General features: G+C 39.4%; 1 protein-coding gene across 1 annotated transcript; it reads right to left on the reverse strand.

The window, feature by feature from the left end:
• Positions 1–90: 90 nt before the first annotated feature.
• Positions 91–17,609, reverse strand: LOC139949013 (GATOR2 complex protein WDR24-like). Its single transcript, XM_071947402.1, has 18 exons — positions 17,447–17,609; positions 16,119–16,241; positions 14,951–15,064; positions 14,303–14,487; positions 13,054–13,179; positions 11,750–11,881; positions 11,220–11,433; positions 10,587–10,687; positions 9,724–9,936; positions 9,361–9,471; positions 8,148–8,268; positions 7,270–7,597; positions 6,179–6,232; positions 5,143–5,302; positions 4,598–4,700; positions 4,338–4,423; positions 3,398–3,510; positions 91–2,476 (listed from the first exon to the last, which is right to left on the reverse strand). The coding sequence occupies exons 1-18, from the start codon at positions 17,469–17,471 to the stop codon at positions 2,341–2,343; spliced, it is 2,445 nt and encodes an 814-aa protein (XP_071803503.1). The 5' UTR covers positions 17,472–17,609; the 3' UTR covers positions 91–2,340.
• Between the last annotated feature and the right edge of the window lie 48 nt (positions 17,610–17,657).

Below are 17,657 nucleotides of genomic sequence, written 5' to 3' on the forward strand. Positions count from 1 at the left end.
ATCCAACAGGAGAGAAGATACAAAAATGAAACAACAAACATTATTCAAAGTATTGTATATTTTATTAAAATAACATAAATATATTTCTTGCAAGATTTCAAATTAATTTGCCAATGTAAATTGCTCAAAAAATAGTATAAGTTTTTAACTCATACAAATATGAAAAGTTGCCTTTTCAAAATGACATCAAAATGTAGAAATGCAATTTTGTTTTACTAACAATCTTCAACTCTTTGAGTGGAGTATGTCAACTCAAATAAATCATTAATCCTGTACCTAAGGTTTTGCTCATTGTTTTTTGTGTGTTTTTGATGGTTATATTTTTATGAGAAAGATCTTCTGAAACATCAAGAAGCTGAAAGAGGCACTTTAAGATGAGGGCAACACTTAAAGGCACTGGACACTATTGTTAATTGTCAAAGACCATTCGTCTCACTTGGTGTATCTCAACATGCATAAAGTAACAAACCTGTGGAAATTGGAGCTCAATTGATCATCGAAGATGCGAAATATGAATGAAGTAAAAAACACCCAAGTTGTGTGCTTTCAGATGCTTGATTTCGAGACCTGCGGTCTCGAAATTAAATTCATAGAAAATTACTTCTTTCTCGAAAACTACATTACTTCAGAGTGAGCCGTTTCTCACAATATTTTGTTCTATCAACATCTCCCCATACTCATCACCAAGTGAGGTTTTATACTAATATAATAATTATTTTGAGTAATTGCCAATAGTGTTCACTGCCTTTAATCGATTTGGGCCCTTAACCCCAAATCAACTGCCACCAGGAGCACAATGTCACCTACTCCTCATAGCGCTACTAACTGTAAGCAGACAAAAAGGCATGCAAATAACCTTTCGGTGAATCATGTAAGAATGCAAATCCAAGATTACAGCATAATTTTCTTGCTAACCTGTGAAATATGCTTTGCTTAAGCGTAAACGCTTAAGCAAGTTTGTCTGCTACAGTTAGCACGTAACTTTGTTTAGCGTTAAGCAGCACAATGATATTGGCTGCCCAAACGAGCTATAAATGGGCAGGGTGGGGGATGCATGCAATCATCCAAAATTGGGCCTGGGATGAAAGCTTACCAGTCTCAAGTGGCATTGGTAATTCCTGCTTGGGCAAGAGACCGTTTCATCATCTAAATCAGTAATTGGTAATTGGTCAACGATTCCTGATTGGGCCAGAGGAGTTGACAATCCTTCCCAGGCACAGAGAAAAGCGCTAACTTGACTGAAAACCAAGGGAGGCTATGCTGATCTTGACCTTTATGCTGCCACGGGTTAATGAAGTTATATAAAGAAAGTTCAAAGGTCATACCTGAGGTCATCATTGTCAATATCCTAGATGCAATTTCCAGTTCGATCCTTCAATTTCATTTCCAGCAGAAGTTCAGCCATTGCTCACCAACAAAGTTCACATTCCAATCCAATCCTTCAATTTCATCTGCAGGCGAAGCTAAGCCATTGGTCGCCTTCAAAGTTCACATTCCAATCCAATCCTTCAATTTCATCTGCAGGCGAAGCTAAGCCATTGGTCGCCTTCAAAGTTCACATTCCAATCCAATCCTTCAATTTCATCTGCAGGCGAAGCTAAGCCATTGGTCGCCTTCAAAGTTCACATTCCAATCCAATCCTTCAATTTCATCTGCATGCGAAGCTAAGCCATTGGTCGCCTTCAAAGTTCACATTCCAATCCAATCCTTCAATTTCATCTGCAGGCGAAGCTAAGCCATTGGTCGCCTTCAAAGTTCACATTCCAATCCAATCCTTCAATTTCATCTGCAGGCGAAGCTAAGCCATTGGTCGCCTTCAAAGTTCACATTCCAATCCAATCCTTCAATTTCATCTGCAGGCGAAGCTAAGCCATTGGTCGCCTTCAAAGTTCACATTCCAATCCAATCCTTCAATTTCATCTGCATGCGAAGCTAAGCCATTGGTCGCCTTCAAAGTTCACATTCCAATCCAATCCTTCAATTTCATCTGCAGGCGAAGCTAAGCCATTGGTCGCCTTCAAAGTTCACATTCCAATCCAATCCTTCAATTTCATCTGCAGGCGAAGCTAAGCCATTGGTCGCCTTCAAAGTTCACATTCCAATCCAATCCTTCAATTTCATCTGCAGGCGAAGCTAAGCCATTGGTCGCCTTCAAAGTTCACATTCCAATCCAATCCTTCAATTTCATCTGCAGGCGAAGCTAAGCCATTGGTCGCCTTCAAAGTTCACATTCCAATTCGACCCAAAACTGAGGCTTCCAGGCAAATTGAGCATGGTGCATGACAACGAGGGCCATGACCACACGCTTGTATAACACTAGGTCCAGACAATGGTACCTTTTCAGGTGTATTCACAGTAATGGCCGCAGCCCGTCGGACAAGTTGAGTTTTCCCGCAACCACTCCTGGATGTGCTGTATATGTCCACCGTGAGAGCAGCCCTGACACCATACGTACAGACCTTTCACTGGAAGATGACTGTTTCATACAACAAATAAGAATACCATGTTTAAAGGTAAAGTATACCTTTGGTTTTTGGAACTGTTCAACTGTTTTAAAGCCATTATACACTTCCGGTACAGAAAAAAAAAAAAAGTTCACAGATTTACAAATAACTTACAGGGTTTACAGAAGGTAGTGGTGAAAGACTTCTCTTGAAATATTATTCCATGAAATGCTTTACTTTTTGAGAAAACAGTAAAACAATGTCAATTCTCAATAGTGAGAATTACGGATTTATTTTTAACACGACACGGCGAAACGCGCGGATACAAGGGTGGGTTTTCCCATTATTTTCTCCCGACTCCGATGACCAATTGAGCCTAAATTTTCACAGGTTTGTTATTTTATATATAAGTTGTGATACACAAAGTGTGGGCCTTGGACAATACTGTTTACAGAAAGTGTCCAATGGCTTCAATCCAATTTTATTATAAATGTAGATGTATAATCCCTAATAGGAATACACAATGAATTTAAATCTGAGCAGATTCAAAACTGTTTCTTCCTTTGTGAAATTCTCTTTTGAAAAAAATATCTTTGAATCAAGATAGATTTATAAACAACCCTTTTTTTGGGGGGGGGGGTGGGGAACAGTAGAGCTAGCTTGTTTCTATATGGTCATTATTTGCCAATTCATATTCATAATGATAAAAAAGGTTGTTAGCTGAAAAGTTTGAACAAATTGAAATTTAAACAATATCAAAATCCACAAATAAATGTTCAACTTTTTCTTTCTTCTTTACCAAAATATAACTTTGGAGACCACTCTTAAAACAATAAACTCCATTTACCAGGAGCTCATAAAATTGCAAAACAAATTTCCTGAAATCCATAGAAACTGACTTAACAATCACATAGTAATAAGCCCATGATGTAAACCAGCTCCTACCAACTTACCAAACGGAGCAGGTGTTTGTAAGTTTGCGACATTTGCTGTTCTGGCACGCCCATGAGCACTTGTCCAACTGGCCGCTGCAGCTATTACATTTGGTGTAAACCGTTGTAGATTGCTGAAAAAAAAAAAAAAAATATCGCATTTTCAAAAAAGATTTTGTTTTCTTCTGCAAACACAGACGCATGGGAATGTTTAAGCCTCAGCATTATCTCACAAAAACAGCAAAACTATGCTTCATATCACTTTATAAAATAACACCGAAAGTATATAAAGTTTTTAAAGGCAGTGGACACTATTGGTAATTGTCAAAGACTAGCCTTTACAGTTGGTGTATCTCAACATATACATAAAATAAAAAACCTGTGAAAATTTGAGCTCAATCGGTCATCGAAGTTGCGAGATAAAAATGAAAGAAAAAACACCCTTATCACACGAAGTTGTGTGCGTTTAGATGATTGATTTCGAGACCTCAAGTTCTAAACTTGAGGTCTCGAAATCAAATTCGTGGAAAATTACTTCTTTCTCGAAAACTATGGCACTTCAGAGGGAGCCGTTTCTCACAAATGGTTTATACCATCAACCTCTCCCACTACTCGTCGCCAAAAAAGGTTTTATGCTAGAATTATTTTGAGTAATTACCAATAGTGTCCACTACCTTTAACCTGCTTGGAAGCCATTGCGACGAAAACAGTCTTCAAGTATATAAGCCAAGGAAAACATTGATTTTGGCCCTGAGAAAAACTTTTGCAGAGCAGCTTATACGCTGACATGTTATCATAGAAGAACAAAAACTGGTGAAACTTTTTAAGAAAGAACGTTGGAATATTTCCAAACACTCTTGTTCTCAAACGTACCAACAAAAAATGCAAAACATGGCGTGTGTGATGTGATGGTTTTGATATAATGTTGTTAGAAATCCCAGGACATCTTTTGTATATTTACCTGATTGATGGATCCAACGGTAGTGTGGTTACTCAGCTTAGTTACTTCATTAGCGACACACCAGAGTTTGAAACAAGTCAGCAAATCTGCGACACAAAAGTTTAAAACGAGTTAGACCATGTACACGTACAACTAGAAAGTTTGGAACAAGTTATAACATCTATAACTGAAGAGTTTGAAATGCGTGAGCAAGCCTAAAGCTCAAAAGTTTGAAAATGAGCTAAGCCAAAGTAAAATGAAACTATTCTTAAGAAACTCACCGATATAAGACATATACCACTGCTCCTGTAGCTCCATGCTGATCTTGTCTTGAATCCTGTCTCCTAAGACAATCAGTGCAGAAACTGCCATTTGAACATCCCCCTAAAAGTAAAGACGATGGGCCAGTTCACAAAGAGTTGAGATTGGTCTTAACTGCAACTCAATCTTAATTGCTAAGCAAAGTGTGATGTCACAATACCAATCTCTATGGTGATACTGACAACCCATCTTAAGAAGAATTACAAGACAGATTCCATACATTTTTACAGTGCAGAACAAAATTAGTCAAATCAGACAAAAGATTTTGGAAGGTTACACTCACAAGGTTAATCAATTAGAATTCGAAATCTTAATTTTTTCCCACAATTTTGTTTTGACAGACCCAGGTTACCAGCCAAAAACGCCATGCAATGTCATTTTCCTTTGGCTGGTCCTCTGCTCATTCTCATTCAGCAGATAAATTTCTGCTTAGCAACTTTATTCAAATTGGTCACAGATGGTTAGACCGAAAGACGGACAACTTTTTAAAAAACAACCAGCCTACCTGATTTGCATAAAAAGACAACATGTCGGTAACTAATGGCACGAACTTGACAGAAAGTTGAAGAAACGGCAGTTGCTTAGCAACGGAGGGGTTGATTGTAGGGGCAACAAGAATCTGGTTACCAAGGCCAACAGGGTCTGGTTCTGTATCTAGTAGTTCACTGTAGGGGTAACAAGAAGGGTACAGGTACTAGATTGAGATGCTGGTGTCAAAGCCTTGTGGTTAATTTTCTACAAACGCTTAAAACAATTTCTTCAAAAGTAACTCATCATAAAGATAAAAAGCAAATTGATAAAGTCTCTTTCATAACAAATAATCAATTATTATAAATAAAAAATGAGAGAGGGCACACATAGGGCTAGTACAAATAGTTAGTAGAGACTGAAAGTTCCAAATTCTGCTCTTGTCGATTTTTCTTTGTGTCCTTGTGGTCCAGTGGTTAAGACTGCAGAACTTGCAATAACAAGGTTGTAGGTTTGAATCCTACCAAGCAAATCGCTGATTTCCCAATGACTAAAATAAGTATTGTCGTCTAGTTACTGAACCACAATTTCTTGATTTGTGCGATTCATAATCATAGACGTTACACCAATGTTTGAATGAGAGAGATTGGCTGTCTTCAAGTTCCCTTGAAGATCTTCAATTCAAATATAAAATATGATTGTGGGAGTGTCGTGGCCGAGCGGATCAGAGCATCGGACTCAAGTTCTGGTGGTTCATCGGGATGTGGGTTCGAATCCTGGTCGTGACACTTGTGTCCTTCAGCAAGACACTTAAATATTGCTTCTCTCCACCTAGGGGTAAAATGGGTACCTGTGAGGGCAGAGATGGTTCATGTGAATGATTAGCTTGGAGCGCGGTAACTCGCAGCACCTGCTGTATACTCCCCAGGGAGTTCAAAATGGTTTAAGGAATGATTTCAGGTCCAGTGACCAGGGGTAATAATTTTGGAAGCATTTTAAGACGCCCTTCAGACTGTATAAAAAGCCCTATACAAAAATTGATTGTTATTAAGAAAACTCATCGAGTGACTCACGCTGATATAGACTCTTTGCGGGGTTTGTAGTGGGACTGATCCGGCGAAGGGGGCCTGAACATGGAAGGAATAAGAAGAAATGTTTTTAATCTTCAAAGATTGAAGGGATTTGGGTACTTTTTGCAACACAAAATACAAAGTCCACAGATTTGCATTAAAGGCAGTGGACACTATTGGTAATTACTCAAAATAATTATCGTCATAAAACCTTTCTTGATTACGAGTAATGGGGAGAGGTTGTTAGTATAAAACATTGTGAGAAACAGCTCCCTCTGAAGTGACATAGTTTTCGAGAAAGAAGTAATTTTCCACGAATTTGATTTCGAGACCCCAAGTTTAGAATTTGAGGTCTCGAAATCAAGCATCAGAAAGCACACAACTTCGTGTGACAAGGGTGTTTTTTCTTTCATTATTATCTCGCAACTTTTGAGCTCTAATTTTCACAGGTTTATTATTTTATGCATATATTGAGATACACCAACTGTGAAGACTAGTCTTTGACAATTACCAATAGTGTCCACTGTCTTTAAACTTTTAAAAATTGCTATAGTTTTTGAGAAATGAGTAAAACAATGTTTCGAAAATACGTTTTACATGCTAAAATACTTTTTAGTCTCCTGAGACGAAAATTATTTTTGTGACTTGCTTTACTCATTTCTCAAATACTACAGCACCTCAGCAAGTTTTATTTTAAGGGAAACTTTCTACTATCATTATTTTCAAACTATGTGAGTTTAAAGTAAATCTTCAATTTAGAGTTTGAAGTAGAAACAGTATTTGCTGCTTAAGCAGCTTTACGAAATTTGGATCAGGGCATAATTTCATAGAGCTGCTTAGCACTAAAATTTGCTTAGCATAAAATTTCTTCCTTGATAAAAACAGGATTACCAACCAAATTTCCACATGATTTTTAGAGTTAGCAAACAATAGCTGAATACCAGTAATTAGCAATATGCAGCAAAAAGAAATTTGTTTGGTAATCCTGTTTTTATCAAGGAAGAAACTTCATGCTTAGCAAATTTTTGTGCTTAGCAGCTCTATGAAATTGGGCCCTGCTCTTAGAGCATCACCGCAGAAGGCTGGTCACATACCTGTAAGTGTCAAGGATTTCATGCCTCTGTGAGAATGCTTCATTCGGTATCGTAAAAGTGTCGACATTCAATCCGCCATTCTCGTACTCGAACATCTCGTCTGCATCCCCTTCTCCGTCTTCTTCCCGTACCTGGTCACCGTAGAAGAAATCAGTCACGCCCGCACCTCCATCTTGGGGCCAGTTGAGAGGCTCGGCGGCGGCCCTGTGTCCCGGTTCCAGCTCGCTGTCGCTCAGGGCTGAATCCTCATCTGTTTGTCCCGAGGTGGACTCCACTGTTGGGTTGTCTGTCGGTTGAGGTGCTGTCGCATGAATGTCATGACTTCTCGCTGAGAAAGGAGCGATTGAGGATGGAATCGAGGTAAGGATAAACACGAGTGAGTAACTTTCTCTATGAGTTTTTCTGGTTCTCAACCTGGAGCCAATTTAATAAAAAATGTTCAGAAGGAAACGGTGCTCAGCAAATGTTTTCAGTTCAGCAAAAGTAAGCAGTCGCAAGCGGTATTACACGGTATTTTGGATGGTGACCTGCTTCTGCAGAGCAATATTTCACTTTGTTATGCAACCTGGGCCCAATTTTATGGCTCTGCTTACCGTAAGCAAAGAGTCAGCGCTTACAGAAGCAGTGAATTCCATGCTTATGTCAAGTGTATTTTACAGGTTAGCAGGAAATTTCTGCTTGTCCATGGTCCACGTTACTAGGCTTTCTTCGCTTATACAGCTAGCGCTGGAAATTCGGTGCTTGCCCTGTTAGTGAAAAATGGTGATCGCAAGCGCAGAATTCGACGGTAAGCAGAGCCATGAAATGTGTCCCTCTTGTGCTAAGATATTAATATTTCTATTTTTCAATGAAAAGAACGAGTGAGAAATCTTGCCTACCTTTTTCTGCTTCAGTCTGCTTCAAACTGTCGCTGGTCGTTGATCCAGATTTACTATATCCTTTCTTGGCAATGGGATTATCCGTGTAGATTAGCTTAAGCATGTTCCATGTCTGAGCGACCTTTGAGTGAGACATAAAAACGGTTCACCATGAGGTTTCTAAACATTTTCAGTTCTGACCAAACATTTCAAACCATACAGCTATGCAGATTGCGTCTGGGGCACAACTGTGCACAGAACGCACTGTGTACATGGGCGCACTGTTTAGATTAGTCTTGGTGCAAGTCGTTTCTCGCATTCCTTTAATGTCAGCGCGGCCAACTCACCAACAGCCCCCGCTATGACCCCTGTTCACACTCAACTGACTCAGGGTGGTTCGTGGACTAAGACAGGCGAGTGTGTAGGTGCGGCCGATGAGGGCACTGTTGGTCCTGTGTGTGAAAGGAAAACCAGAATCGTCTTGCAGCAAGACTATGTTTGGATGCAACAACCATGGCATCTGTCACATTCACACATGCATACATACAGAACTAGCGCCCTCTAGAGTCTAACCCTCACTCATGTACCTTTCCATCAACATGGCTGCCAAGTGTTAACGTGATTAAAACTACCAAAGTTCATGATACAAGCTGAGTCCCTCTCTCTCTCTAAATGCCAGCAGGAAGCATTAATAATAAAAATAATAATAAGATTTGTAATGCGCACGTATCCACCCTGCTGGGTGTTCGAGGCATTACAGTATCATACTGCAGGCTAACATAGTTTATTTATCAGTCAAAACCACAGTACTACTCCTAACATAGCCCACAGTTCTCGCAATCTTCGTTCTTCTTCTACTTCCCATTTGTGCTTGTCCCCTTCAATCACCCTGCACCTACACACGGTATGGCCAACGAGCAATCAGAGTCAGCGCACCTACATTATGGAACAATCTACTTGAATCCTTCAAAGCCATGTCAAAAACCAATTTGCATTTATGCTAAGATATTATAATTGAGCATTTTATGAAGAAAAGAAAAAAAAGAAAAACAAGTTATTATAATTTTCTTATACGTAGATGCTCTTATAAAATGCGATTTGAAATTTTTGTAAAAAAGGCGCTTTATCAATATGACTATTATTAGTGATATTAAATGGTCAAATAGTAGGAGGGGTAAAGCAGTTACAAACGATTACTTTTCAGGACTGAATTTCTATTTTGGTATCTTTTTACCTGGTGTCTGCCCAGTTCTCGGGAAACACTGGCGTTGTGCTCGCAAAGTTCAGCAAAAGGTTTTCCAGTTAACTTGTATCTGTGAGCCGTAGCGACGAACACATCTGAAAACTAAACAGAAAATTCAACAACAAAAAATAAGGACAAACCCTTTACAAGTAGGATCCATTTACAAGTAGAATCTATAACAGCAAATGCAGAATATATGACAATAGCTAAAAGCTTTCATAAAAACTGTCATAAAAAAAGAACACGCTCAAGCCAGACCACCGACCAAATTAGGGAGACCACCGACCAAATTAACATGAATTAAAAAAAATAATACATCAGTTTGAATAGTGTTGTTCCGCCACGTTGACTTACTGCATTTGTGTCTTTCTTATTGTACACCAGCATAGAGCTCTGGTAGGGACGGAAGACTTCCGGTAAGCCCGCTGGTCCCCTACGCCTGAATGTCATAGGGTTGCGTGTACTGGAGTAGTTGGTAGCCAGCATCTGGCTGTCCATTTGGCTGGAATTGCCCATCAGGGCGTGGCAGACGTCGCCATAGATACTGAGGGACACACCTACCGGACACTGTTAGAACGAAACAAAAGAACAATAATCGCAAGAAATTACAAAACAGTGACGATTTCAAAAAGGTTTGCTTCACTACCAATGTTAACCCTCCAACTCTTGGTACCATTTTCCATTGAGTTTAACAACCATTTGAAACCATTAAAATGTGCGTGTGTAAAGGGTGTTTGTAAATGCATGTGTGTGTGGGCAAGCATTACATTATAAAGTGTGGACCTGATAACAAAAGGCAGGGTTTGAAACACTTATTATACACAGGGTTTTTACCAGTATTGATGAAGAATAGGATTTTCCTTTGTATAGAACAAAGGAATGTCCACAAAGCGACTGCAACTCAAAGTAGTGTGTAGTATGCATTTGCCACATGATATCATGTTACAGGTATAAGTATAGCTTATCTATCATTCCAAACCACAGTAAGTACTGTTGAATGGTCAGGAAAGCTTCAAATCTCACTCCCATTTGGACTAGTCAAACATGATTCCTACACTGCACTTGACTATTTCATTTGAACCTTCAAATCAGACCATGAACTTCGCTCCTGAATGGACACTTCTATGAGGAAAATGTAAATCTGTATTGGAACCTTGCGAAGGGCACCATAGCAAAAGCACAGGGCACCACGGCAGTTCCCTGAGATGCATTCTTACCACGCTATCTGCAGGTCTCTTAGCGTCTTTGAAGATGTGTTGGTAGAGATAACCATCTTTACCTCCAGAGACAAAGCAGTGAGGGTCTCTCCAAACCACACCTTTCCAGGAAAAAATAACATTTGGCAATTAACTTCTGCGCAAAGGTAAACAAAATCCGATTTAGGGAGTCCCTCAAAGCTAGATCAGTTAATCCCAGCATGAGTTCATGGACCAGTCCATTGGACACTGTGAGTTTCTTGGAACATTCCAAATGCCGATGTGTATATTCTCTCGTGTGGAAATGTTCACCGAATGTCACGGTCCAGCAGAATACTAATGCAATTTACTGAACTGTGGGTGTGTACCGACAGGAACTTTCTTTTGAGCTGAAGAATGCGACCGTCGCTTAAGAGGCTTTCTTACTATCACGGTTCAGGCCATGAACCTCGCTCTTGAAGGGGCGCAGCAATTTCCCTCTGTTAAGGGGCACCTCTTAACCTCGTAAACTTGTACAGGAAACTAGCACAGTAAAAGCACCGGGCACCACAGCAATCACTGTGGGTGCCATGTTATATTTTTAGGCCAGATGTTTTGCTCTCTTTTCTCTACCCTTCCAAAGTGAAAAACTCCTCTCATAAAAATATTGACTACCTGTTGCCATATCCTTGTGCTCTTCGAAAACGGCGAACGGCATATAGGGTCTTCGGATATCCCATACACACACTGCCTGATCGACAACCTGCGAACAGCTAGCAATGTGCGACTTCTTCTCCGGTCGCCACTTGATGCGGGCTACCGACGCAATACAGTAGATGGTGCCTTCTTCCGTTAGCTTGTTCTCGGCATTGTCTTGCAACCTCCAGATCTGTCAGCAAACAAAGATTTCCAACTTAGAAATACTTCCAACAATAATTTAATTCAATTCAATTTAATACAACATTTATTCAATACCCTCTTTGGAGCATCAAATTCAAATTTAGAACATCAAATTCAAGTTCCGATGGTTTAGTCATCCGGTTGTGGGTTCGAATCCCGGTCATGACACTTCAATCTGCGAGGCAAATGCACTTCCCTATACATTGCTCTGTCACTAATTTGCTAACAGTAACAAACATTTGCATTCCTTTTCTTTGGTTCTTATCGATCGCGATACTTTTCATAAAACTTCATAAACACTTCACCTTTATTAGCCTATCTCTGCCGCACGTTGCGATTAAGTTTCGATCTTCTGGGTGCCAGTCTAGTGAGAATGCTGGTCCGTTATGGGCCATGTAGTCCAACAGAACTTTATCACTCCATCTGAAATCCCACATCTGAATGGCAAACGAAAACAAAAAAACATTAAAGGGACTGGATACATTTGGTAATAGCAAATGACCAGTATTCTCACTTGGTGTATCCCAACATATGCATAAAATAACAAATCAGTGAACATTTGGGCTCAATTGGTTATCGAAGTTGCAAAAAAATAATGAAATTCTGCGCCTTGAACACCCAGCAGGGTGGATTGTGCGCATTACAAGTCTTATTATTATTATTATTATTATTATTATTATGATGGATCAAATCCTTGATATGGACCTTTTTTATGTTGCCACTACATGTCATGTTCCCTGTCTGCAACAGCAACAAGGAATACTGATTCCCATTATAACAAAAAGAGACCCGACTATTTAATCCTTGCAGCTTTGGTTTGGTTACATTAAAACCAAGACGATTGCACAATGAAAAACATGTATTACCACAGTTAACCCTCCTACTCTTGGTACCATTTCCAGCCAGTTGACAAACAAGTTGAAATCATTAAACTGCATAGGCTGTGTGCACAATGTATGTGTAACATGTAGATAGATGCATTCACCACATTTACTTCATATTGCAGACTGGCATAGTTTATCTATCAGTCAAAACCACAGCGGATGATGTTGACTGGTCAATCAGTGGGAGGGTTGACTGTGTACTATGGTGATGGTTTTGAATGGATTTAGGGGTTGTAGATACAAAACTACTTATGAGAATAAATTAAATGGTCAGACAGTAGGAGGGTTAAAGGAACACGTTGCCTTGGATCGGACGAGTTGGTCTATTAAAAGCGTTTGAAACCGTTTGTTATGAAATGCACATGGTTAGAAAGATGTTTTAAAAGTAGAATATAATGATCCACACAAGTTTCACTCGAAATTGCACGGTTTTCCTTTTACGTCGCGAACTATCACGGTCGGCCATTTATGGGAGTCAAAATTTTGACTCCCATAAATGGCCGACCGTGTTAGTCGACAGGGTAAAAAGAAAACCACGCAATTTCGAGGCATATTTGTGTAGATCATTGTATTCTACTTTTACAATATCTTTCTAACCATATGCATTTTACAATAAACGGTTACAGAACGCTTTTCAAAGACCAACTCGACCGATCCAAGGTAACGTGTTCCTTTAACTGTGTACTTTGCAAATGTATTTGTATGGAACTAGAGGTTTTAGATACCTGTAAGTTCCCACTGTCTGCTGTTGCAGCAAAGGTGAAATAGTTACTGTGCGGCCTGAACTGAATATCTCTAATACTCTCATTCTGTTTCCCAAACGTAGACTCACACTTATTGGTTCTTAGGTCCTGCAAAAAAAACAAAAAAAAAGAGATCAGCGTTTAATGAAATATGTGTCAAATATGAGGGAGAAAGAAATATTCCCCCTTCCTTTATGAGGATCTGGGTTCAATCCCACCTCACATTGGAGCCTCGCCTTAATAGAAAGGGTATTTCTAGGGTTTTGAGAAACGTATCTGACAGTAACAGTTCTCAGATTCAAACTTTGGAGGATAACAAAATTTTATTTTTTTACATAACCTACTTCAAAGTGAAATGATTCTCAAAATGCTTTAAAGCTGCTGTACTTTCTAGCCAAGTAAGATTTCATCGCCATTAATTTTAAGAGTGTTAACCAATTGTATACCTTCTCTTTAAAGGTACTGCACCTCTTTGGCAATTGTCAGATACAATAATCTCACCAGGTGTATCCCACCATGCATAAAATAAAACAATCTGTGAAAATTTGGACTCGATTGGTCATCAAAGTTGCAAGAGAATATTGAAAGAAAAACAGAAAATTTGTGTGCTTGCAGATGCCTAAAAAAGGCTTCAGGCCTGAAGTCTTTTACTGTTTGAGTGAGAAATTATATCTTTCTCAAAAACCATGTTATTTCCGAGGGAGTTGTTTCTCGCAATGTTTTTGTACTGCTGACCGTTGCTCGTTACCAAGTAAGTTGTTATGTTAACAATTGGAGTAATTACCAAACGTGTCCAGTGCCTTTAACCCTTGTTGGAGAGACCATCTTAAAGGCAGTGGATACTATTGGTAATTACTCAAAATACTTATTAGCATAAAACCTTTCTTGGTGACGAGTAATGGGGAGAGGTTAATGGTATAAAACACTGTGAGAAACGACTCCCTCTGAAGTGCCATAGTTTTTGAGAAAGAAGTAATTTTCCACGAATTTGATTTTTAGACCTCAGATTTAGAACTTGAGGTCTCAAAATTGAGGTCTCGAAATCAACCGTCTAAACGCACACAACTTCGTGTGACAAGGGTGTTTTTTCTTTCATTATTATCTCGCAACTTCGATGACCGATTGAGCTCAAATTTTCACAGGTTTTTTATTTTATGCATATGTTGAGATACACCAACTGTGAAGGCTAGTTTTTGACAATCACCAATAGTGCCCACTGCCTTTAACTTACAAAAAACTTCATGGTTCCATCCTGTGAGCCACTGAGCAGAATGTACCACTCCGATGGGTGGAAGCACACTCTATTGACCGTCCGGGCGTGGTCAGTGAACTCCTGGTCAAGCTTATTGCCTTGGTGTTTGTTCAAGTCCCATGTACACACATGACCATTGGTTGCTCCCGTTGCTAGAATGTTATCTGTGGGAAAAAAATTGATGGAAGTTGATTGTTTGGGGTTGAACAAAGAAAATTTGACTAGAGCAGGATTTGAACCCATAACTTCCGGTTTAACATGCCGGTGACATTGGGAAATCTGTCCCCCAAAGATTCTTTCCCCTACATGTATGGCAAACTAACATTGACTGGAGGAGGACGGTTCAAAAGAGGGCGCTATCAGAAAACGTTTGTGTACAGTTCGCTGTTCGGGGGGGGGGGGGGACACCAGAATTTCCAGGGGCACTTTTTGTCAATATCATTGTTTAGGGGTGCCAGTCAGAAGCCACACAACTGTTAGCTGCCGTGTAGCCAGGGATCACAACCGAGTTTATGATACAACCTGGGAGTTGATTTAGGTCGATAGCCCAAACCAGTGAAGTGTAGCCCTCAACTTGAAGTGGCTGCCTGGCCTTGTGAGTTGGGCGACTATAAAAACAAAGCTCACCTTTGGAAGGGTGCCACATGACATCAGTGCAGCAATATTTCAGAGTTATCCGACCCACCCTCAGGTCGAGCTTCTCTTTGAAGCATGTCTCCTCAACACCGAAGATCTTAAAGACTAAAAAGACAAAATAGAGTTTGTTAGGGGTGACCTTTGGTGCATTGATGTCAAGTAAAATTCATTTTGGTAGAGTTTGATATAACAGGGGCAAGAGTCACTGCTGACAAAGGGGTCTGAAATCATGTTTTAGGAGGTACATTGAAATGATAGCATTTTGACCTAGTGGGAATCTCTGGAGTTGTAGATTTCAATGAGATTTTTAGAGCAGTAGTAACCATTATAGCCATTAGAGATGCTATGTCAGATTTTTGGCCTCAAACATTAAAAAAATAGATTTTTTTGAGTGAATAGTATTTCAAAGAGTATCACCTGCTATAACGAAAACAAGTTTAACTTTTACTTTTAATTGTCAGGAACCATGACAAAAATTTAAAACGTTCTTCTAAAACACACAAGAATTGGTCAGGTGAAATATTGTTGGGATCCCGACAAAAATTGTGAGCACTTTATTTCACTGCTACTAATAATTGGCAGACTTTTTCGAGCAATGGCTCAAATGTAAGCTTATAACTTTCTCAACCCCTATCAAAATACCTATTAAATTTTAAATCAAAATTTTTGTGTCAAATCGGCCAAAAATCTGACATATCATCTTTAACGTAGATCAAAGATATTCTTCAAATTTTGAGAAGATAAAAGCAAACTTTTCGACAAGCAGTAAACAAATCATGAATTTTTCATTCTTCTATCAATGTCATCGTGGCTATCGTGGCCCAGTGCGGTTAGACTGGAGGATTTGCAATTACAAGGTTGTGGATACGAATCACACCAAGCTATTCCGTTGATTTCACAGTGACTAGAATACGTAATGTCATCTAATTAATGAATCACATTTTCTTGACTTGTTCAGTTCATAATCACGTTAAACTAATGTTTGTATGAGAGAGAGATTGGCTGTTGCCAGGTTGGCATTTATACCCCCTTGTGGGAGTTTGCCGAGTTCATCTGAACAAACGAACTATGTGCACTTTGCGCCTGCCCATCTCTAACCTCTGACCCAGGTGGTTCAGTTTATAATGGTTTTTATAACTTGTAGCACCATAATACAGACCTGATCTTCCGGCTACAACGATTTGGGATGTATCTGCACAAGCACTGATTGCATTGATGCATGGTTTGTTGATGCTTTCATCAACTTTGACACCCATGGTCATGTGACCCATAATGCTGCGGACTAAAAGAAAAGAAACAAGATTAACTTTTGAAATTTAGAAACTTCACAGGTAAACTAAAGGGGGGGCGGGGGCCTATGATCTTTGGCTAAACCGTGAAGAGTCCCCGACTCGAGCTCTGGTGTTTCTGAGTGTTGGTTCGAGCCCCCCTGATGGCATTTGTGTTCTTGCTTCAAGCTGAGCAACATACTCAACGTTCCTACCTCCATGGTCAGGTCTTCCTGCTTACTAAATTAGTCTACTTTTCATCAATTCAATTTTTTTTTAAATAAACAACGCTTGGAGTCGCCGCGATCACCTGGTGTCTTTCAATCGCTGCTCTTCTCAGTTCTTCCACGCTTCTACCACTCCACTTTGTGACAATGTCTATCCAGCACATTAGGGCCACATCTGCCTCGAATTGTACCTGTCCCTCTAGGGCAGACCATATATAGCTGCGCGTGCTGGGTAAGCCTCCCTGTCTCATCACATGAGCGCACCATTGGTTTATGGTTTATGGTTTATTTACTTAAAAATGTCAACGCAGCATACTTGCTGAATTGCGACATAATTTACAAACATTAAAAAATATTACAATAATTATTAAAAAGCTTTACAATATATAGACAGTGATTGATTGATGTATTGATTGATGAAGTGGAGGCATTATTTGTGATTTTAAATTAAAATTCAAATGAATGAATACAGAGATTTAATTTTTTTAAACATGCAAACATGGTATTTTGACTGGTCCGCAACTCAACTGGCATTAGACCCAGTGACTGCACACCCAGTGACTGGGTCGCTAGATTCCTTTTTTCAAAATTTTTGACATTATCGGTCATCTATGATCTAGCTATGAAAAAAGGAATCTAGCGCCCCAGTCACCAGTCACACTGCACTGGGCATTGCTGGGTCTCACTAAATAAACTGGCATGAGCCTCCATGGGCATCATCATTTCCCCATGATTCAACAAAAGTAAGCATAGTTTGTTGTGCTTAGCTTATTTCATGCAAAAAAGCTAAGCACAAATCTTTATATTTAAAATTTAGTCCCGTACATCAATGACAAACTTTATCGTCAATCAATCAGTCATCATGCATGCAATCATAGATAGATGCCATGTTGACTGTCAATATTATTGTGTTAAGTTATGTGGTGTGAAAATGAAATCAAAATGAAGAGTCGGTCAGAGTGAAGCGACATTCTTATGTCGAATTGACTAACCTCCATCTGTAACAGATCTTGACATTTTGAATCCCTTTTATTTGCAAAGATGATTCACATCAACTGTTATGCAGATTAAAAAAGAGTCATCAAAAGACACAAAACAAGACAAGTCTCAATCGTCCAAATCGATTTAGCAAACCACAACTGAGCTGTATGTGTTTTGTACGTGTGTGATTGTTGTTATATTTTTGGTCTGGTTCATCGGCTC

The sequence above is a fragment of the Asterias amurensis genome, chromosome 16 (assembly GCF_032118995.1).
Source record: "Asterias amurensis chromosome 16, ASM3211899v1".
In the NCBI taxonomy this organism is placed as follows: Eukaryota; Metazoa; Echinodermata; class Asteroidea; order Forcipulatida; family Asteriidae; genus Asterias; species Asterias amurensis.